This window comes from Meriones unguiculatus, chromosome 2 (assembly GCF_030254825.1).
Source record: "Meriones unguiculatus strain TT.TT164.6M chromosome 2, Bangor_MerUng_6.1, whole genome shotgun sequence".
NCBI classification, from domain to species: domain Eukaryota; kingdom Metazoa; phylum Chordata; class Mammalia; order Rodentia; family Muridae; genus Meriones; species Meriones unguiculatus.
This window is the reverse complement of record NC_083350.1, coordinates 67021255-67044677: the sequence shown is the minus strand read 5'-3', so window position 1 is coordinate 67044677 and position 23423 is coordinate 67021255. Positions and strand designations below refer to the sequence as shown.

Genomic DNA, 23423 nt, shown 5'->3' with positions numbered 1-23423 from the left:
TAATATTGACCAAAGGAAGGGCATGCCTGCTTCTGCTTCCCCCACTCCTAAAGTTAGTGAACAAATGATTTGTAGCTCTGTAGACTGTTTATCCAAAGGTACACTATTCCCATTCATGAATGACAAGTAATGCAGATTTTAAACAATTTATCTTCACACAACATACATTACAAATACATCAGAAACCTGGGGCCAAGTCAGTGTGTTTTTATACTGATTCGCTCTCTCGCTCCCTCTCTCTCTCTCTCTCTCTCACACACACACACACACACATCTTAAAATGGCTATTGTTGGTTAAAAGAGTCTGAGGTGATACAGCATAGCTTTTATCGCTTTTGCAGATAATATCTATTCCAGACATGTTTGTTGTATACTGACTTATTTTATTGGGCCCTACACACTGTGTAAGTCTGTCTACTCTTAGAACGTTTTCTCCTTCTATACTTTTTCCATTCCTTCCTAAGCAGAAAGGCAAAGGCAGTGTCTAATCACACACAGTGTTCCTGTAGCTAAGAGGAGAAAATAGTAAGCTGGTCAATGCCACAAACACTCTATTCCATGGCTGTCATTTCATCTAGAATTTTCCAACCGTACACCACTTTTACGACTGGTATGCTAAAAAAGGGAAAGTACAACTCCTCAGTTCTAAGACACCATTTTTGATCTTTTTCCAAATGACATTTCTACATGTAAATGTATATACAGGTTTCAAGTTTTATGCAAGATTTTTTTATACACATTGGGAATTAAAATTTTGGAGTACTTGAGGAAGCTTGCTCAAAGTAACTGAATCATTTTATCTCTACCGATCTTCCCAAAGGATATTTTCTTATGAATTATTTGAATCAAACAGATAAATCCAAAAGATCAAATCAAATCAAATCTAAATCAAAAAGATGAAAACTGGATTTGTATGGTTCCCTTATATCTTATGAAATATAGAAAACATTTTATAACGCTTAATTTATTAAATCAGCAATTAACTCAAAATTTTTATTAAATACAGTACTTTATTAGCAAACTAAATTTGCAGCCTGGTAGGGTTTTATAGATTTAATTCATCATACAATTAATATTTAATTTTTGATGCAAAAAGAGAATTACTAGGAGTTGCCTAAATAAATCCAACATTAAATATAATTCCTTTAAATCTTAAGTCTTAAAATATTTTAAGTAACTAAAACTGCTTAATACTGATTAATTTTCCATACTATCTAATAACTTTCTTTCTCTTGATAAATGAGAAATTTACCTGTGAACATCAACTGTACTTTTTAATTTAGGCACAAGTTTCATCATCTATAATTCAATAAGTATAAGAGCAAGATGAAGACAAACAACATGTAAGTTATTGTGAAGCGATTAATTTGTAACTACTCATTGGATATTCTATAACTACACTGAAGAATGTAACTTACTGTGACATTTGAAACATTTCCAAATTGGTACTATTAGAACCTAAATTGTCAAAATCCACATTGTCAGAGTGACATTTACCTCAAAAAGTAAAAATTGTATCCCCACCCCACATTATCTTTCAATGGCTATAAAAATCATATACTATGGGGAATTTACAAAATCAAATCTGGCTTATTGACTCCATATTCCATTTTATTCCACTATACAATTTCACAATAAGAAGCACCTTTCCTAACTGAGACCAATAGGACTAGTCACAAACCTAAATGAAACAGAAATCTGTTTTAGCCAATAGATAGAAAGTAATGGTTTTAAAAAGTCAGTTTGGTTTAAGTGTAAATTGTCCATGACATGTAACTTGATACATATTTATAGGTAACTAAAAAAGGACTAACAAAATATCATTTAACAATAGTTTCTTTATAGAGCAAAAAAATAATATCTTATTAAAATATTTTACCTTGATTTATTTACTCATGTTAAAATATTTATGAATTCAATCATATTTGGTAGGTGTTGGTGTAATGGATCGATAATCTTAATGCATATCTATGCAAAATTACTTTTGACCTTCTAGTTTTTCTTTGAGTAATTACCAAGATGGACTGATTATTCAGTTCCAGTATAGACATTAACTCAGTGTTGACCATGTTAAGTGCTAGGCCCTATGTCAGAGTTACAGCTTAATGCCTTTAAGGCTGCTCGGAAACAGACTTGAAGATAGAGACTAGCTGAAAGCCTGCAATAGTGGATCAGTATCAAGTTAAGAGGCTAATATTCTTCCCAAAATATTTATATATTTTTTAATGTAAGCTAATGCCACATTAAGTTTGACAAATTATATATATAATATATAACATATATATATATAACATATATATATAACATATACATATAATGTTATATATTATATATATCTGTGAGCCTAAGCCAGCCTGTGGAGATCAGGATTCCAGTGTTTGCACGGAATTCTGCAGCTCAAGGTACTGTGAGCATGGTGTTCTGGCCACGTTGTTTGACAGGAGCTCCAGGAAGCACACAATAACACAGCCACCTGACGGACATCGATGGACTAATCTCTGAAGGCTCCTGAGTGAAGACGGTGCTCCTCAGGGGAGTGAAAAGCATAGTGAGAATCCAGCTTGTTTAGGCACACAAAAGGCTCTACCTAAAAATACCTAAAAATCTATCTGAAGCTGCTCTGGGAGAGGAAAAACAGTATCCCAGCACTAAAGAAAATAGAATTGAAGACCATGTTTGATTTGTATATACACAATGCAAATTCGTATTTTAGGTTTCCGCGAGACCAAACTTCGCCATGGAGTCTTGCATAGCGTGCAAAAGAGCTTAGGTTTCAAAGGTCACCAGAAGTTCACACGTAGTCCAGTCCTGAAACGGCAATGTATACATGCACAGAAAGAAAAGGAACAGTGACAACTTCCTGTCCAGACAACGGGAAGTTCTGGAGACAAGGAGAATTTCGGGGTGGTACTGTCGGTAAAGCACCGTTATCTACAAAAGACTTTACCGTCTTATAATAAGCAAAGTTGCTACCACAAGCTGCTATCCCTCTGTATTCATTTGCAGATCGCACTCTATTAACCAGCACCTTTATTTCTTCACACATGTCTTTGCTAATGTCCTAAATTTAGGCTCCAAGTAATCTAAAAACTCCAGCCCTTCTTCCTCCTGCCGATCGCTGCAGCAGCCTACAGAGCCGGCCATGGAGCCTTTGCCTTCATAGTTATACGCACGGACGTAGTCTTCGCAATGCTTGTGCTCCTCGTCTTGTCCACACAGATACACCTTCTGTGTGGAGAAAGAGCACAATTCATTATGTCTTTTAAGTGACACCTAAACCAGACTAGCATAAAAATGATATCTTGGATTTACCTTTTACTGTTTAATTTTTAATCAGAGTGTGTCCTCTAATGGATTCCTACATATAAAAAATGCACATGATTGGTCTATATTATATTCATTCTTAAATTATAGCAAATAAATAAATGCTCAGAGTGAACACACTTATAAGAACTAAGGCTATGCATATATCACATACATAATTTACAACTTCTCACTTGAATATAAAGTGTATGTAATTGAAATTTACCTCAATGGCTTTCCTCATATATGTGAGGGAAACCAATGTAGGCTGTGGTTCTTGAATGCATATTGTCATGTAGTTATGAGGGTCTAATATATTAATGTTACATGTTAATAATACATTAATAATAACATGTGTAATATATACAACATGTAATGTAGCTGTAGTTTTCTAAAATTTGGCTCACATCAGCCCAAGCAATCTGAAACAAACCAGAAACACTCAGAATAATGAAATAGAACCTAAGAATAAAGCTTACCAACCTATCTGTTTGATTTAGGTAGGCAAGATTTCGTAACAAGTAGAAATATAGCACATTGGCAAAAATGGTAACAATTGATCTGTTCATTATACTATAGCCAATTGTTCACTGTAGATGCTTTTTCTGACAGTAAAGACATCAGTTTTTTGATATCTCAAGGTCATCCATATAAACTGGTCCTAAAGTCTTGTGAATCTTTTTTTTTCAATTGAACTTTGAACGAGTATTTTGCTCTGAGTTTGCTTCTGACATCAGTGCCTATGTCGGTTCGAGAGATGGAAAAGTATGTTCCAGGTGTGTGAGGCGGACTTTGGGAATCCTGGTTCACAAATCATGTTGAGATCTCACAGAACGGGCACCTGTAGACTTGGGCACTTACTTCTCCAAGCCGGGGTTGAGTGAAACTTTGCCAGTCTGTGTAAGCGTATCGGCCAGAGTCTGCTGCTCCCAGCACACCTCCCTTGCTGGACTCCAAGGTCTGGTGGCCGCCTCCTTTGTTGGACTCCAACGTGTAGCCTCCTTTGACCATCTCAAAACTTTGTTGCGTCTTGATTCCTTGGCCACCAAGAGTCCCCACAGACGTGCTGGCATCACAGATGTTGGCTGTCTGGGAGGGGAGCCTAATATTTGCCTCCTAAAGGTGGAGTTAGAAAATGAACCAATGGTAATGAGACCAACTGTTTCCTACCACAGACAAGCCACAGGCTGGGCCTCTGTTCTTTGCATGTAAAAATCAGGACAATGGTAAGAACCATGTTGTAGGTACTTTGGGTCAAACTCTGCCCACTCGTAATCCATTCTTTGAGTTCGTAAACCCTGGGTCACTTTAGATGCAATCATGTAAGTTTCAAAGAAGTGATACCGCTTTAGGTGAGGCTCTCATCTAACATGTCTAATGTTTTTACAGAAAGGAAAAGTTGAATTCTAAGACACACAGAGAGGTAATGCCATGAAAATCACTTTATGTAGCTACAAGCCCAAGGGACAAAGAGTAAAAAGAGCTTCGTCAATCCTTCCTCAGGGCCTTCAGAGGAAAAGTGGTCCTGTAAATATTTTATCTCTGATTTCTAGCCTACAAAACACAGAGAACATGTGTTTCTATTGTTTGAGTCACTCAGTGTGTTATAGTAGCTCTTTGAAGCTAGTACAAACAGCCACTGAGTTAAAATATGCAGGGCGTTTCAATTTCTGCTCAGTGCAGTAAGGATCAATAAAAAGTATTACATTTTACTATTCCTATGGATTAATCAATTATGTTCATCGGATTTCCATGTAACTCAGAGGGACTTTATTTCTGATTTACCGTCACTTCTTCTCCTGGTCCTTCAGTATTTGATACAATTAAATTTTGCTGGGCTACATCATCTGGGAAGCATTTCTTTGCTGTTCTTTTAGCAGTAGTCACACAGAAACATGTAAACAGAATGCCTACAAGAGAAATCAGAAAGAAAAGTAAAACAATATTTCTTCGCATTCTGGTAGATATTAAAATAATTTGACAATAAACTAAAATTTTAAAAATTGAAAACAATATTTTTAAAGTATCTGCACAACTTTTCAGAAATCTTCACTGTCTCATGAGCAACTTCTCAAGAATTAAAGCATGACCTGTGAAATTTACCTAAACAGTTTTAATCTACTATTACTGGTATCTTTCCTATTACTCAGAACCCTACTTATAGACACAGAACAAGGTTTTTAAAAGGGCACATGTGCCAGCAGTTACACATATCTTTAATATAAAGAACTGCTATATATTTTTCTAGACTATTGTAGCTGGGGTAAGCTGTGCTGGGTGGTCCGTGTGTTAAAGTTTTGGTCTCTACCTCAGAATCCTGTTGAGAGTTAGTTGAGATCTTCAAAGAGCACGCCTTAATGAAGGAAGTTGCATTGCTGGGGACATGCCTTTAAAAGTGGGACCCTAACCTCTTCTTGCTCTCTTTGTGGTTTCTAGCTGCCATAAACCAAGTAGCTTAGCTCAGCCACATGCTGATGGTCATAGGCACAACACAACAGAGACTGCTGATCATGGGCTGGGCCCTCCGAAACTAAAGTAAAATAGACTTCTCTGTTGGAGTTGCTTTCTCCAGGATTTTGCTACAGTGATGGAAAATTAATGAATTACATGACATTTGAGTTGATAAAAATTAAGAATTACATGACATTTGAGTTGATAGACTTTTGATAATAATACTTACACAAAAGTAATGCAGAGCCCAGGACCATGGAAAGAATGGCCCATTTCCCAAGGACTACATTTGGTTTAACATCCCTTTCCTCCTTAGCACTCATTCTACATTCTGATGGAATTGCACAGTCACACACTCTCACTGATAATACATGTTTTGCAGAGAAACCATGTCTGTCTTGTATTTGGATTGGCACAGAATAATAGTTATAATTAAGATTGTGTCGTTGACGAAGGATGGCACGTTTACCTAAAAGGAAAAGGGTAGATAGAATATTTATTAAAATAACATTTTAACATCAACATTGTTCCTACTTGGTGTGTTTTCAAAATTCTGCAACAAAAACTCTAATGTTTCATTTTTATTTCTTAAAAATTATTTTGATGTTTCATAATACCGGAAAAAGGGTCAACATTACTTTAAATTAAAAGTAGACTGATCTTCAGGCTTGGTGTGATAGTGCATTCCTTTAATCCCTGCACTAAGGAGGCATAATCACATTGATGTCTGTGAATTTGTGGCCAATCTGGTCTAAATGGTTAATATAGGAAAGCCAGGGTTATATAGAGAGAGCCTGTCTCAAAAACAAACAAGAAAACCAACAAGACAGAATAAAAGACAGAAAGAAAAGAAGAAACAAAGGAAGGAAGGAAGGAAGGAAGGAAGGAAGGAAGGAAGGAAGGAAGGAAGGAAGGAAGGAAGGAGACCATAGTTAAAATGTTATATTCCGATAATATAAAATTGATGTATGTTTTTCTTAAAGAATATTCAGAGCAAAACCCTGAATAAGATAGATGATTGATTCATAGAAACATTCATGCATATGTAGATAATTGATACATTTTAAGTAGATAAATGATAAACAGATAATAGATATATAAATAAATGATAGACATGGTGGATAGATAGGTATAGATTACAGATAAAAATAGGTATGAAAGCATTATTATCTTTTCCAACATGAGTAATACAGTGCACATGTATTTATTATGACTAACCAAGTTAAAAACAAAAGCCTTCAGCAATCTTGAACCAGGATTGTTTACAACATTTTGCATAAGTCCTTACCATCCTGTGGTTCAAGAGTCCAAAGTTTGTTGGCAGAATTATCCAGAAGGAACTGAAAAGGTGGACCATTATCAGGCCCATCAAGATCGACAGGCTCCAAAACAGCATAATCCTTCTCCTGCTGACAGATGGTCACATCTTGGTCAATCTGTGGTGGGTGGTCATTGAAGTCTTCCAGAAGAACCACCAATGTTCCTGTGCATGATCGGCCAACTAGGATAAATTGAAAAAAAAAAAAAATAGATTACTCTCATATCACATTAAAGTGAGATTCACTTATGCCTATATTTAGCCAATATTTATCATTTACTGTTTTTTCCTATAAGATTCTTAGTTTGAAGGATGTTGCTAAAAACAGAATGGGAGATGCTTGACATTACTTGAAAATGTATTAATCAAAACCATATTTGAAAATAAACTCCTGAAACATTTCCAAAGCAACAAAGGCCGATTTTCCATTTATAGGAAATGATGGAACATCATAGAGACAGGCCCACACATTTATCTAGTTCAACAGCTTACTTTAAATTATCTGTTTAGTCAAATTATAAGTGTCAGTAAGTGGGGGAATATCAGTCACAGAGCTTCTAAGAAGTACGTGGACTAATAAGATCTTAATTCTTAGCATTTCTAGAAAGAGCCTCTAAAAAGTCAGTAGTTCTCATTTTTGTATGTTTTCAGTGTTTGGAAGCTCACTATATTCCATGTCATCCCCTGAATGAAAAGAGTGCCTAATTATTAAAAAATTCCATTTTGTATCTTCTCAAGCTGAAATATGCCCATTAGTTCCCAACATAGTGTGTGTTACTTTGGACTCAAATAAGAAATTGCTTACCACTTTGATATGATACCTACTCAGTAATTTTAAGATTTTAAGACTTTTTTGTTCATGAGCTAAAAATAAGAAGGTATTTTATAAAGTTTGAGCTCAGTTGTTCCAAGTACCAAGTACACCTCAAAGTCATAAAATCCACAGTCATGAATTTCACAATCTGGACCTGGATGTTTGTTGATGTGTTTCTCAAACCATATAGAAATGACAAGTCTAAACAGTTGCATTAGTTGAGACTTACTGAGAGAAAGTTCTTGTTACTCTCACAGAGGACCATAGTTTAGATCCTAGCATCCATGTCAGGTGACATGGAGAAGCAGATCATTCTTCAGTGACATAGTCCTAAGGAGGAGGACCAGAAGATGAGGCGGTAAAGAAGATAGGTAAGCTGGGGTCAGGAGTTCTTGCACAAGTGACGGTTTATGCCAAGCAAGTCTAATTAGAAGGACAGCATCTTGCATACGGGTCTTAGGAAAGAAATGGGACAAATTCAGCAGAAGGCTGATAAAGCACTGTTGCACAAGGTGAACACGGACTATCTCAAGAGTGTTAGAGATGAAGCACACAGAAGAATTAAGACTAATAACTTCAGTCTCTTGGGGGAAAGGGTGGTGAAGCTACATTCTGAGAAACTGAAACATTAACTTCTTTAAGACCCTGGTCCCATCCCTAGACTGGAACTTGCCAAGATGATATCTGGGCAAGGACACAGAAGTAGGTCCCCTTGGTCCTCTCATTAGGGTCTCTGAAAAAGCTTTGGATCAGCCTGGCTCTCAACAGCCAAGCTTCCTATAACTGCCTCTAATCTTAGCTCCAAGGGATCCAATGATTGTAGCTTTCTAAAGATGCTGCAGGCAGATGCACACATACTCATAAATAATGTTTTAAAGTCTTCCTTAAACAGGTATGTACCGAATTCTCATCAATATGCTTGACCATCATTTACTTCTCAGCTATTCTGCAAATCTCAAGAGATCTTCATGAGATGTTTATAGACAGAAAGAAAGAAAGAAAGAAAGAAAGAAAGAAAGAAAGAAAGAAAGAAAGAAAGAACAGGCTGGTGGATCAATGGAATTGAATCCAAGATCCAGAAATAAACCCACACATACAATGGAAAAAACATAGCATCTTCTACAAATGGTGCTTGTCTAACTGGATGTCTACATGTAGAAAAATGAAAACAGACCCACATTTATCACCCTGCACAAAAGTAAAGTCCAAGTGAATCAAAGATCTCAACATAAAACCAGACACACTAAATCTGTTAGGAAAAAAGTGGGAAAGAACCTTGACCTCATTGGTACAGGAAACAACTTCCTGGACAGAATACCAACAACAGGCTCTAAAATCAACAATCAATAAATGGGACCTCATGAAACTGAAAAGCTTCTGTAAAGCAAAGGGCACTGTCATCAGAACAAAATGACAGCCTACAGACTGGAAAAGGATCTTCACCAACCCTATATCTGACAGAGGGCTAATATCCAAAATACATAAAGAACTAAAGAAGTTAAAAAGCAACAAATTAAGCAATCCAATTAAAAACAGTGTACAGAGCTAAACAGAGAATTCTCAATGGATGAATATTGAATGGCAGAGAAACACTTAAAGAAATGTTCAATGTCCTTAGTTATCAGGGAAATGCAAATCAAAATGACCATGAGATTTTACCTCACCCCCATCAGAATGGCTAAGATCAAAAACTCAAGGGATGGTACATGCTAGAGAGGTTGTGGAGAAAGGGAAACCCTCCTCCATTGCTGGTGGGAATGTAAACATGTACAATCACTTTAGAAATCAATCTGGTGCTTTCTCAGAAAATTAGGAATAGCACTACCTCAGGATCCAGATATACCACTCCTGGGCATATATCTGAACGATGTTCAACCAACTATACGACAAGGACATTTGCTAAACTAGGTTCATAGCAGCTTTATTTGTAATAACCAAAATCTGGAAACAACCTAGATGTCCCTCAACTGAGGAACTGATACAGAAATTGTGGTACATATACACAGTGGAATACTACTCAGCAATTAAAAACAAGGAAAACATGAAATTTGCAGGCAAATGGATGGAAGTAGAAAAGGCAGTTCAGATTTAGATGTTTTAGCTGAGAGGAGGGCTCTTTAACACTGTCACTCTTTTCACTAAAGAGGATGTGTAACCTGGCATTTCCATGCCAAAGGCAGCAGACCTGAGAGGTAAGAAAAGCTTTGAATGGGCAAAGCAAGCACGAGTTAGCTAGCCATGTCTGCATGAGTAGGAAGCAGCCGGCATCTTCAGTTAACTTTTTGTCTCCCTTTCAGTAGATACAGCTCTTGCTTTGAAACTATAGTGAAAGGGCCAGAGAGGTGGCTCAATGATGAAGAGCATGTACTGCTCTTCCAGAAGATCAGAGTGTAAGTCCCAGCACCCATATGAGGTGGCTCACAAACTCCTGTACCTCCAGCTCTTTGGGGGGCCAATGTCTCTGGTCTTCTTGGTCACCTACACATGCACATAGCTCTACACAGACACATACATACACACACACACATACATTCACACACATAGTTCAATATAAAAAAAAGTTTAAAACACTATTGCTAAAATAGGCTACATAGCCAATAATGCCTGGGGAATCATTGTATGTTATTAACTTGAACAAATTCAAGAAATGGTGTAGAAATGGCCTATGTTCCTGCCTGGCAATACATTTTACATGCTCAGTGTGTGTATCTGAAAACAGCAGAGTCCTTCTTGGGTTAATCAGATAGGCAAAATAATTATCTCTGAAAAGCCCAAGATCATTTTCTTTCATCTCTGTGAGCATTTGTCTTACCTGAGTAAGTACACAACCAAAGTATCACTTCTGTTTCAAGTGTGTTAAAGTGTGTTACTCACTTTAACGTTTACGTCACCCATGTCTGTGATATAGGTTAGTACACTACATTCCATAATAGTGCATTTATAGGAGCATGTTTATTTAAACTATCTAATATGGTTTATTTCAAGAGTCTCAAGATCACCACTAACCAGTTGACAGTATTTGAAGAAGATGCTCTAGAGAGTTGATTCTGGAACTAGTTTGTTGTTGTTATTGTTATTTAATTGAAAATAGATTTTTTTCATACTATGTACTCTGATTACTGTTTTCACTCCCCCAACATCTCCCAAATACCCCTCACCCTCCCAAATCTTTACTTTTTTTCTCTCTCTCATTTTTTAGAGTATAAACAGGCATCTAAAAATAATAATAAAATAATACCAAAATAGAATAGGACAAAATAAGCAGAAAAAAAAAGAAGCAAAGAAAAAGCACAAGAAACTCATATAAATTCAACGACAAAATATTTGCACACACAAAAAATTCTATAAAAACACCAAACCAGAAATCATATACCTAATACATAAGCCAAAGGGCTGTAAGGTAAATGTCCTGATGAGTTTTGTGTCAACTTGATACAAGTTAGGGTCATCTGAAAAGAGGGACCCTAGCTCAGAAAATGCCTCCATTAGAGCAGGCTGTAGGAAAGCCTGTAAAGGATTCTTAATTAGTGATTGGTGTGGGAGAGCCTAGTGCACTGTGAGCAGGGGGTCATCTCTGGGCTGGTGGTCCAGGGTTTTATAAAAAGAAATAAAGACCAAGCAAGCCATGATAAGAAACCCAGTAAACAGCACCCTCCTCGGCCTCTGCATCCATTCTCTTCTCCAGATTCCTGTCCTGTGTACATTTTCCCGCTCTCACTGCGTTTGAGGATAAACTGTGACATGGAACTGTGAATGAAATAAACCCTTTCCTCCCCAACTTGCTCATGGTGTTTTATCACAGCAATAGTGACCCTAACTGGGACAGGGAGGAAAAAGCCCCAGACAAGGCATTATGAAATTCTGAAAATCTTCAAAAACACAAGAGTTTGTTTTGTGTTGGACACCTGCTACTGAACCTGTGGCCTACCCTTAAGTGTGGTTTGTATACATAGTCAATTGAAGGAAACTGATTTTTCCTTTGTGAGTGGCTCTAGAACTCTCGGCAATCATAAGCTCCAGCAAGGATGTGAGCCAGCGCCAGATTATTTTTGCACTGCTCTGAGCCCTTTAAACACGTTCAGAGCATCATAATTTAAACCAAAGAGGAAGCAACCCCAGGGATCTCTCAGCAGAAATAAATAACTCCCTACTCAGAATTAGACTCCAGTCATTTACTCTCATGCAGCTTTGCCTGAGGGATAGACAGAGGACCAGAGGTGTGACCTGAGTAAAATGAGCTATCCTACATTGTTTTGCTTTGTTTTTGTCATAGATTACTAGCATCTTAGTGTAAACAGCGTCTGAACTAAAATTCGACCTAGACATAGGCACACTCTACATTCACGTTTCGCGTTTAGAAAATGGCACTCACCCGTATCCATCGCTACGACTGAAATATTGTACTGGTTGTTTTTCACAAACTTGGACTCTCTGTCTAACACTTTCACCGTTTTCAAGTTTCCAGTGCTCTCGTTGATCTCAAACCAGTTATCCTCGTCTCCTACCTTCTGATACCTGTTTTAAAAAGCAGACATCAGATGACCAAAGAGGGGACACACAGTCCATTCCTCAGCTTGAAACGTGCTTCTGTGAAAAGCCGGGAGCTTGGAGGAAGTGCATTACCGTAGGCCTTCGCTACTGCTCGTTTCGGGGTCCACGGCTTTGTAGCCCAGGAGCTCCTGGCCGGCTGGCAGCCCATCTTTGCTCTGAATGACTTTGACTGGCGGCTGGCACTCGGGGCCCTCGTCACTGTCTTTAATTTTCACAGTGACTGTCGTGGTGCACATCGTGGGGGGTTGTGCGTTGGCAGCGTTAGAGAACTGGGCTTCGTTAACGACCCCGATTTGCAGAGTGACTTGCCGAGTGGCTTCGTAGTTCAGTGGCTGTTAATAGTCATACGCCGGTCAGCCCACATATTGTTATCAGAACACTGACGAGTCCAAGTTTAATAGAAAGGAAGTGCCCTTCTTAGTTTCAGAATGTTACCCAGGGCTGGAGAAATGGCTCAGCGGTTAAGAGCACTGGCTGCTCTTCCGGAGGACCTGGGTTCAAAATGTTACCCAAAGCTGGTGCTAACACAAAGGTCAATTATCTTCTTACAATGGTTAATCCCTTGTTATCTCCTCTGATCCTGTTTGCCCTCCACAGAAAAAAAACAACAACAACAACAACAACAACAACAAAAATTTCTTTTTTCTTTTGCAGTCCTCTTTTTAGGCTTATTTATTAATGGAGTGGCTGTGTCCTGAAAGACACACTCCCCTCCCCATGTGTCCTTTCACTGACTGTAGCTCCGCTGTGAAAGGCTCAGAGACGGCGGTAATTTCCATACCAGTGCTGGAGCATGGGTTTGAATGCTTTAAAGAGTAGCTTTATGGATATTACTTACCTTGACAACACACAAGACTCCTTCATTCGTGTTCGGATCTGTTGTGATTTTGAAGTTTCCGTTTTCATTTCCCTGCAGGATCTTGTATACTGCCTTTGAGTGAGGTGTATTGGGCAAATCTTGATCTTGTACCTTCATTCTTAGAATCTCAACATCAATTCTGTTTTCTTCTACTTCCGTGGTATACTGAGGAAAAAAAAAAAGGCCTTTCTAATTATACATCCACAGCTTTAACAATGTCATCTTTGTATTTAAAATTATATTTAAAGAATAAAATATGGAAGTAATAGATTCTCCTAACTTGGAAAAGAAATTACAAAGTGTCGTGCCTAGCTAAATTCTTTCTTCTTTATCCTCTTTTCAAAACTCTTCTATTCAACAAAGGTGACTCATGTCTTAACTGCCAAAGTTCTGAGAGGCGATTTTCCTGCTCTCTCTGGCTCTCACTCAGCTTTGTCTCTTCTCTGACCCTGTATGGCATTTTCAGTTTATCCTTGTCTTCAGACATGGCAAACATTAAATTATACTAACATATTAATCGCACAGTACTCGTAGACAGTGAGAACAAATATAACTTGTTTGTTATTTTTTTTTATTCTTTTACACTGTTGTGGAGTGAACCTGGGACCTCACAGCAAGTGCTCTCTGTCTGAGCTTCAGCAGCAGCCTAGAATTACCAGTTTCCATAAGTAATCTTGTTTCACTTACTTTGCTTCACAAGCAAACATTTTAAGGGAAAAGTTTTCTCTTCTCTTGATATATTAAATCATGGGCATCACTCTTTGAAATAAAAAAAAAAAGACAGAGGCCTAAGATATTAAAACACTAAAAAAAAAAAAGGCATTATAATCTGAAAGAGATGTGTGGTGGTTTAAATAAAAATAGCCCCATAGTGAGTGGCACTACCAGTGAGTGGCACTACCAGTGAGTGGCACTACCAGTAGGTGTTGTCTCCTTGGAGCACGTGTGCCTTTTTGGAGGAAGGATGTCACTTCCTCCAGTTGGGTTTTGAGGTTTCAGAAACTTAATTCAGGCCAAGTGGCTCACTGCTCTTTCTGCTTCCCATGGGTCCAGATGTAGAACTCTCAGCTACCTCTCCAGCACCATGTCTGCCTGCACGGTACCATGTCTCTCCCCCCCCCCCCCGCCCGACGACAATAATGAACTAAACTTCAGAACTGTAATCTATCCCCAAGTAAATGTTTTTCTCCATAAGAGTTGCTGGGGTCATGGTGTCTCTTCACAGAAATAAAACCTTAACTAAGACAAAATGTAAGATGAATTCATAAGACGAAAAGGATTGGATCTGTATTTAAATTCTACCTATCCTGATTTATGGTCTATAAGAGTGAGCTCTTTGAAAATAAAGCATCCATCAGTATATTCAGTTTTTGTTTGTTTTTTTTTTATTCTCTAACAGTATGGTGTAGATTCATGAAAAAGTGCAAAATTTCTCATTAAGAATCAGAAAAACAATCACTCCTTTGAAACCTTATCATGCAATTTACTAGTGAAGGGGCAATGCAGGATGAGCTGGGGTCAGGTCTTCGCTCTGACCCCAGAGAGGACATAAGACCAATTCCTTTTATGCTTCAGAATGTGAAACACACAGGACACCGAAAAGAAAGCCTCTTCTTCAACTTATAAAAGAATTTAAGTCCAAGGATTACCAAACTGAAGCATCCTTAATAACAAAGAAAACAATGATCATATAAGGTACATCGGAGGAGAGGAGCTCTTCAGAGGCCAAGAGTGAAGCTGCTCCCTTACATCCAGAACGTTCAGCACCCCAACTCTTCTTACACAAACCTGCTTTTCACACTGTTGTTTTTAAGTGGCTACTATTTAAAGCAATATGTCTGTTCTCGGGAGCTGCCAAATTCTAGATGTTTTTAATGATCAGAAATAAAGGAGCACCTAGGTCTACTCACAGACGTTTGGGTGAAATAAGGGGAGTTGTCATTCTCATCCTCCAGTGAAATCGTGATTGTTCCCGTGGTGAATAAACCGAAGGGCTGTCCCCCCATGTCCCGGACTTCCATCACTAGCCTGTAGGTATCACATTTCTGTAAAGAAAAGAAAGATAAAAAGAAGGAAGGAAGGAAGAAAAGAAGGAGGGAAAGAAGGAAGGAAGGAAGGAAGGAAGGAAGGAAGGAAGGAAGGAAGGAAAGAAGGAAGGAAGGAAGGGAAGAAAGGGTAAATACAACTATTTTCTCTCAAGGCAGATCTTATATACACTGTTTGTATTGTGATTATATGACAAATAAGCTTTAGAAAGTATATGTGTGTGTATAATCACACAACTGCATGCTCAGCCCTGAATATCATTTAATAAAAACACCATAAATACAAATGCAAAACAGGACATTGAATAAGTAGTGCAGCTAATTTCAATCCTGAGTTTGCCTAGATTTAGAATCATCTAGGAGACATGTCCCTGGACATGCCTGAAAGGGCGTGTCAAGAGGTTTTACCAAAGAGAAAAGACTCAGCCTGAGTGTGATTAGCACCACACTGTGACCTAAGGGACAGCACCATCCTATATGCTAAGACCCCAGAGTTCTGTGAACTAACCCTAGGGAAAACTAAATGAAATAAAGACTACTTACCTCAAGTATAAAATTAAATTTAAGTAAATTTGTTCATTCATAATTGACAAAACCTAAGGAAACCCCAAATCTTTTTTTTAGCTGTGAAATGAGTAAACAGACTGGTATATTCAGACAATGGAAGAATAATTTGTACTGTAAAGTAATGAGCTGTTGAACTGTAAAAGGACATGGGGGAAGATCAGTTAAGGAGAAGAGGGCAGCCAGACTGGAAAGGCTACATATTGCATAGCTCAGACTGTAACATTCTGGAAAAGGTGAAACTATGAAGAATCTCTCTCTCTCTCTCTCTCTGACCTTTGCTTTCCCTCTCTCTCTCCCCCTTGTGCCCTCTATATATAGATATAGATACAAATGATATATTTACATATATGAATCGTTCCCTGATGTAAGGAAAGGTAAGTATCAATAGCCCTGCAGCAGTAGACCTGTGAAGGCATGGGGAGGAAAATGAATGAGAGTGTTCAGATTTCCTGCTGCATTTGCCAGTGACTCTACGTCTGCTTTACTAGAAAACATTTCACTGGTTTTTAAGTGATATACAGTATTGGAATTAGTTTTTCAAATGCAGACATGAAATACATTAGAGCAGTGCTCTCAGGAGCTCCTGTCCCACAATGAGAGCAAGTCAGACCTGTCTTGCACTAGCTATCTCAGCATCTCTGAGAGGCAAGGAAGTCTCCAGAGACTCCCCGGGCACAGCCTGGGAAGAGGGCTTAGGGAGGAAGCACATGGGCTGTGCTGTCATTATCCCGGCGGTAATGAGCAGCTTGAACAGAGGCTGATGAATTAGTGCGCCGATCTGTTACCTCTCTGTCCAGTAAAGGTGTGGTGGTGGTGATCACACCTGTGTCGGGGTGGATGGAGAAGTGCTTTGGGTAGTCGGGGATCTGTTGTAGGATTTTGTACTTGAGACGAGTGTGGAGGGTTCCCGGCTCATCATTGTCTATGGCAGTCACCTGTCCCACGGAAGTTCCTGTGTGGATAAAGCCAACACTGTCAAGATTTTAAACCATGATACAATTGAATTATAAACAAAAAATACAGGCATCATTGCGACATGTTTTATACACACACACACACAAAGACACACATGAACACACAGCAGTGATTTTTACAGATAACCTGAGGGCTGTACAAATGCTCTTGCAAACTTCCTCCAAGAACATGTTCCTTGGGACTTATAAGTAGATGTATACTACGAAAAGCACGGCTTGTGTTTTACACATAAGAATTTAAGCCTTTGGTAATAGTGACTCTCAAATATTTTCTCCTGCCAACAATTAGCAGTTAACCACAGTTCATGCTCTATTTTGAATGGGAACGTCTCTGTTGTAGAGCAACTTAATTTAATGTTTACATACTCAAGACATTTCATATTGCATTTTAATAAATTGAATTATTCATAGGTGCAAGCAGTTGTAGCATATGACAATCAAATGTTATACAGTAATCTGTCACGGACATGAGGGTTTTAAAGATACTTCTAAGAGGGCAACTTTATATCTGCACATGGACAGAGCAACAGAATGCAGAAGGCCGCAAGAACTAACACTTCTTACAAGTGCTTTAAACACTGAGCAGGTTTCTTAGGCTCTTCCATTGGCCTAGGGAACAGTCTTGGCCTTACATATTGTGTCTGAATTCCCAGTCAGATCCTTTCTTCCAGAATCTTCCAAGCTGAATGAAAACCCAGCCGTTATTCCTGCACTACAATATTTCTATGATATTAAACTACAAAACTCCAAGAACTAACCCTAGGGAGAACTAAATCAAATAAAGATTACCAGAATCATGGCCATGATGTGAAAAGGAAAAGATACAACCTTACCTCAAGTTTAAAATTAAATTTAAGAAAATTTGCTCAGAGCAATTTGACCCTTAATAGGCAAACCGTTCCAACAGCAAAACCAAAGATGTATATAATCCAAAGTACCAAAAGAGCATGAAGTGAAATTGTAAGATTAAACTTTTATACAGTGTCTCCCTAGGTAGCTTAGGCAGGCCTTATGAAGTCCAAGTTGTCCTTCAATGTACATATATCACTGACTTCTCATTTCTGAGCTCTAGGGTTTAAGTATATGTCACCATGCCTAGGAAACATTTGACTTTACATTATTTTAAAGTGCAAGTGATCTTTTTTATTATATCGCTGTAAAAACAGCAGGCCAGCAAGATGGCACAGTGGGTAAATGGACTGTTGTTGAGTCTGATGACCTAAGTTCAAGAACTCAAATCCATAGTGCAAGGAGAGAACTTCGACAGGCTCTCTCTCTCACACACACACAAATAATGTTGTTTTTTAATGTCAACTTACCAGTTCGACAATTTTCAGGCACACTGAAAACTGTCAATTTGGTTTCAAAATATGGGGCATTGTCATTGTCATCTTCAACCTTGAACAGCAAGGGGAGAGGATAGTCTGGGGCATAGCCGTCAGCGGTGGTTGCATATCCGTAGATCTGGAAGGAAGAGAACATCGTCAGCTGCTTCTTACGTGACAGATCATGCACAAAAGGAAGCCAGCTGCAAAGTAGGATGCACGGCGTTGTCTAAAAACATCATGCACAGGTACGTAGAGCTAAAAAATGACGCAATGTTTAGAGTGCACCCACACTATGAATATGCGCCATGTAGTTTTTTGTCTCCTTGAAGAGTTATTTCTTGTTATTCTTCTACCAAACTCCCATGTGCTGTCAGTACCATGAGCTCCGACTGCTCTCAGAATTAACTGTGTGATTTTGGACTTGTTAGAACACAGAGAGCCCCATTACAATTACACTAATAACAGCTACTTATCGAAGCTTATAAACATGTTTCGATTTCAATATATACAGATCATATATATATATATATCACAATTATTTCTGGGTGATATCTATACTTGTATTTTCTTATTTTCCTATTACAAACACGTATTTCTAATAAAATATTAATAAATCATGCTTATATCCTAAACTACGTGATCTCAGCCTCCAGGATTTAATGTGGTTTTTTTTCTTATAAATTTTATCCAGTTATGTTTATACCCTCTTTATGTGGTTGGTGTATAGTAGATGTTCAGTAGGTAGTTACTAAATTACTGCCCACCATCACCATCCTAACCAACCCTCCTATCTCTACCACCACCATTGCCATCACCACCCTCACTATCACCACCATAACCTCAAACTCCATCATCATCATCACCTTCACCATTGTGGAAGTTTGAATAAGAATAGCCCCCCATAGACTCATACATTTGAATGCTTGGTCCCAGTTTGTGGACTGTAAGGAAGAATTAGGATATGTGACCTTGTGGGAGAAAGTATGTCCATTCCAATCCCAGTCTCCCTGCTTCTCTGCCTGCAACTTTCAGATCATATGTGAGCTTTTAGATATTGCTCTGTTTTCATGCCTGCCTACCTGTGGCCACACTCCCCACCATGACAATTATAGACTGAAACTGTAAGCAAGCCCCCAACTAAATGGGTTTTTTTTTATAAATTGGTCATGCTGCATCTTCACATCAATAATAAACTATCATCACTACCATAACTATCATGACATATCATCACCATCACCACCACCACCACTGTCATCACTACCACCAGCAGCACCATCACCACCATTGTCACTACCACCATTGTCACCACCATCATCACCGCCATCACCATAGCCACCATCACCACCATACTACATCTTTACCACTCTATTTAGAACATTCAAATATTACACTATTCAGCCTTCCAATACTTCCTCTCTTCTCCCCACAGATTATATGAATTTTTTTTCTCAAAGTGCTGGTTTTGAAATTTAAGACTAGATGAAAGCAGAAAATTGTCTAATAGATTACAACTGTCTTCAGACATGAAGCGGCAGAGTCACAGGCATTCCCCTGCAACACTTAACACAGTAGTAGCACAGTGCCTTATACTGGAAATGTTTTTAATTAATTTTCTTTTCCTATTGCATTTAGTCGTTTTCCCTTTTAGGAAGACAACCTACCCATAGGTTTGACCCTCCCGTACTAACTCTTCTACCTTGTCTACGATGGCATTACACTGGCTCCCTCCCTATGTCTGCCATCGTTTCCAGTGACTTCTGCCGGTTTACTCATCCACTGAACATCACGTTTCCTAGGAAACACTTGTAGCTTTAAATAATAACATCCCATCTTTTGATATTTGACTGCATATAGAGATGCTTTTGCACTTACTTATTTGGACTCAGTGATCTTGTGCCACATACTAATTTGGTTTTAGTTTTCACTAGTAAAGAGTCTAGAGTCCCCCAGTAAAAACCTACTTGAAATTTTTTCAGACAGAATGATTGGACCCAGGAAAGCATCTAACACTGAAGTGTTGCCTCGACCTCTCAGAGAATCTGTTCTTGCTTATAATAGAGCAACTAAGTATAGATATTTTCTTAGTCCTTACAGCAGCACTTAAAAACCTCCAGTAACATTTTATGTACCAACAAGATACCATTGTTCTACAATAAATGCAATATAATGTATTGAAATGTTAGTAAGGCAGCGATAATATTAATCCTATTTAACTGTATTAAGGATTAAGGATATTGGGAACGATATCAGCATCACTCCACAGGATGCTTCTGTGTGAAAAAAGAAGAGGCCAGAGCTTTATAGATTGTTTTCAAAGCTACAAATCTCCAACACCTGGAGAGGAAAATCTTTGCAACTGTCTTTGTGGAATTATTTGGAATAGGTGAAGAAATCTTCCTTCTTATAAGGAAAATTACATATAAGCTCACCTCTTATTTGACAAATTGTCAAAAGTTCTCTGCCATGAATCTCTATAAGATTAGATAAATTTAATGACTTAAAAACCCTAAACTGCCTGGAAATCTTCAGAATCCAAGATTAAACAACACAATACGCAGCAAGAGACAGACCATGAACACAGTGAGAATAAACATTAAGTTAGCCCCAAGGCTGTTATTCTTAGTCCTTGGTCAAATGAAATTATTTTCAATACAGCATTTTATTATTTATATCTCATATTTATATAAATTAAATAAAAGCACATGATCAAGCAATTGCACCAAAACCCCCAGCACAAAAGTTCAGAGTATGTATATTTTATGTCTTTAAGGAGTTCTCTTTGCACGTGATATTGTCAGTGTTTTATCATTCAACATTAGAATGGCTCTGTGGTAGGTAAGGGAGATAGTTGCAGCTCATAAACTAAGAAAGCGGATTCCTAGAGGTTGTGGCTCACCAAGTTACAATGGACAGTGATAAATACTTAAGGTGTACTGGAGGACCAAGCCATATAATGTATCTTTTAAAAAGGAAGTGTTTGGAAAGGTGGATGACTCCAAGGAAACAGACACAATAAGACTAGTGCTCATCTGAACTCACAGAGACTCTGACAACAAGGACGGGGTCTACACATCTGCAAACCAGATAAAGCCCTAGCACTGAGAGAGGAGGTAGACACAAAATACTCTCTCTAACACAGAAGCTAATCACAGTTGATACCTGTAAGAGAGTGGAAAATTAGTTTTCTCCCAATGGAACATCACTGGGTATATAAACCACACTTCAGAGAAGATCCCATGCCCGAGAGCCATTGGCCAACACAAAGCAAAGAGCATATTTTGTGTGGGTGTGTTTTTCTTGTGTTTTGATACCTTTTGTCTTCCTGAATTTTTGTCTGTCAGTCAGTTTGTCTGTCTGTTTGTTTTGATCTTTATTATTTTTTATTTTGGGGGGGTTTGAGAGAGAGAGGATGAAGTTAGATTGGAAGGGAGGAGGGTAGGGCCTGAGAAGAGTGAGGGAGAGTAAGGGATATATTGTATAATTTTTAAAAATAAAATAAGAGAGAAAATTATAAATATATTCATACGGCCTTTTATAGCAAGATAAAAAATAATTAAATGAGCTGTTGTTTTAAAAATTGATATATAATTTTAAAGTGTATTCATTAAAATTTCCACTGACAAAGAAATCTTCTATTCCATCCTGATTCTAGTGATTTTACAGCTTACATTTTTTTTCATCTCCTTGTGAAACTTCACTTGGTAAATTCTATTTGAAAAGTACATATTTTACAAGTGGCATTTCTTAATGTCAATTTAAACCTAAACATAAGAGAAACAGGTAAAATTTCTCAAAAGCCAAGTGAATATAGACTTCAAATTATTCTACTCATCTCGACCATAAAAACCTAAAACTAGTAAAATATCCAGAAAGAAAGTAACTCAGTGACTCCACACAGAACAATGAGGATGGAGGATGGGCATGGCTGAGATGAATGCTCCAGGGGGAAAGAGCTGGGATGACATAGGAGAATGACAATCATTCAATGTGTAGCTGTATGAAAGTGTCAAACAATAATAAAACCTTTTAAAATGTCAAAGAAGCTTATTTTAACCATTCTCTCTCCATTCTTTGAAACTATTTGTAGTAATAAACAAAGAAAACAGAAGGTTGAAAATCAGACTTTGTCAGAACTCCCATAAGGCATTCAATGCAGTATTTCCTGTACCATGCACAGCACATGGCTTCTTATGACTGGGCAGAGTGCCTTCTGGGTAAGTGCCTTGCTTCTGGGGAAGGTGCTGTCTGAGCAGTAAGTGGCTTATACTTCTCTAGCAACTTTCATTTGTGTGTGGATGGAAAGGTAAACGTGGCTGCCGTGGAATCAGGTGTAAGACACACATTTTGCTTATGTAGATGAGACCCTGTGTTAAATCGCCAGGACCAAAAGAGGTGGAGATGAAAATGAAAACCATGATGGCTTAAAGAGAGCTCTGTCACAGAATGCTTGCTTGCTAACTATGGCCAATGCTTGGATTCCACTCCCACCACTTCAAAAAATAAAAATAAAAAGATTACAATGAAACTTAGCTTCTCTCTCCTATGGCTTTCATAAACATTTTTTTTTCAATTTCTTTATTTACTTCCCTTTAATCCTTATCATAGGCCCCTCCCTCCTCTCCTCCCAGTCCCACCCTTTCTCCCTCTTCACAATCCCTTGACCCCTATTCCTCAGGTAAGAGGAGCCTCCTACCACCCCACACCCCTACCACCCCAATTCCTCCATCTCTACCACCCCATTAAGTCCCATCAGGACTGAGCACTATCCTCTTCCTATGTGGTCTGGTAAGGCAGCCTTCAAAAAAAGCTTTCTTAAGAAATAGTTTTATATTATTAAAAGCAAAATATGTTTAAATCTAGAGAACTTTGGAAGAAAGAAATTGTCACAACAGCAACACCCTTGTCTTCAGTTATGAAATATCTACAATGAAAATTTTCTGTTGTTTTGAAACTGCTGCTACCTTAGTGAGTTAGTTCTGTTATGGATAGTCTAGAACAAAGACCAGTCTCCTCTTTATTAGTTCTTTACCAAGCACTCTCTCCTCTTCATTTGTCCTTCTACTCACATTCTAAGTGTCAAGTAACATTCAGGTCAGAGTTTGTTGCTATTGATGTATCTTTCCATCCTTCTTTCTTCCCTCTTTTCCTCTCCTCCCCCCTTTTTCTTTCTGTTCTTCTTTTGCTATAGACTCTAGCTCTTTGATAGCCAGGTG

General features: G+C 38.1%; 1 protein-coding gene across 2 annotated transcripts in view; it reads right to left on the bottom strand.

Moving 5' to 3' along the window:
* Positions 1–209: 209 nt before the first annotated feature.
* Positions 210–23423, bottom strand: part of Dsc1 (desmocollin 1) — a 31537-nt gene continuing 8323 nt past the window's right edge. The window contains exons 6-17 of one of the 2 annotated variants that reach the window (XM_060377641.1): positions 18202–18346; positions 16694–16860; positions 15207–15341; positions 13276–13461; positions 12510–12769; positions 12259–12401; positions 7043–7255; positions 5984–6223; positions 5089–5213; positions 4165–4419; positions 3313–3358; positions 3095–3228 (exon numbers count right to left, since the gene is read on the bottom strand). In XM_060377641.1, coding sequence (XP_060233624.1) covers positions 3323–3358; positions 4165–4419; positions 5089–5213; positions 5984–6223; positions 7043–7255; positions 12259–12401; positions 12510–12769; positions 13276–13461; positions 15207–15341; positions 16694–16860; positions 18202–18346 — 1905 coding nt within the window. In that variant the 3' untranslated portion in view covers positions 3095–3228; positions 3313–3322. Of the gene's footprint in view, positions 3229–3312; positions 3359–4164; positions 4420–5088; positions 5214–5983; positions 6224–7042; positions 7256–12258; positions 12402–12509; positions 12770–13275; positions 13462–15206; positions 15342–16693; positions 16861–18201; positions 18347–23423 lie in introns of both variants that reach the window. The other variant, XM_060377640.1, reaches the window with a different exon arrangement.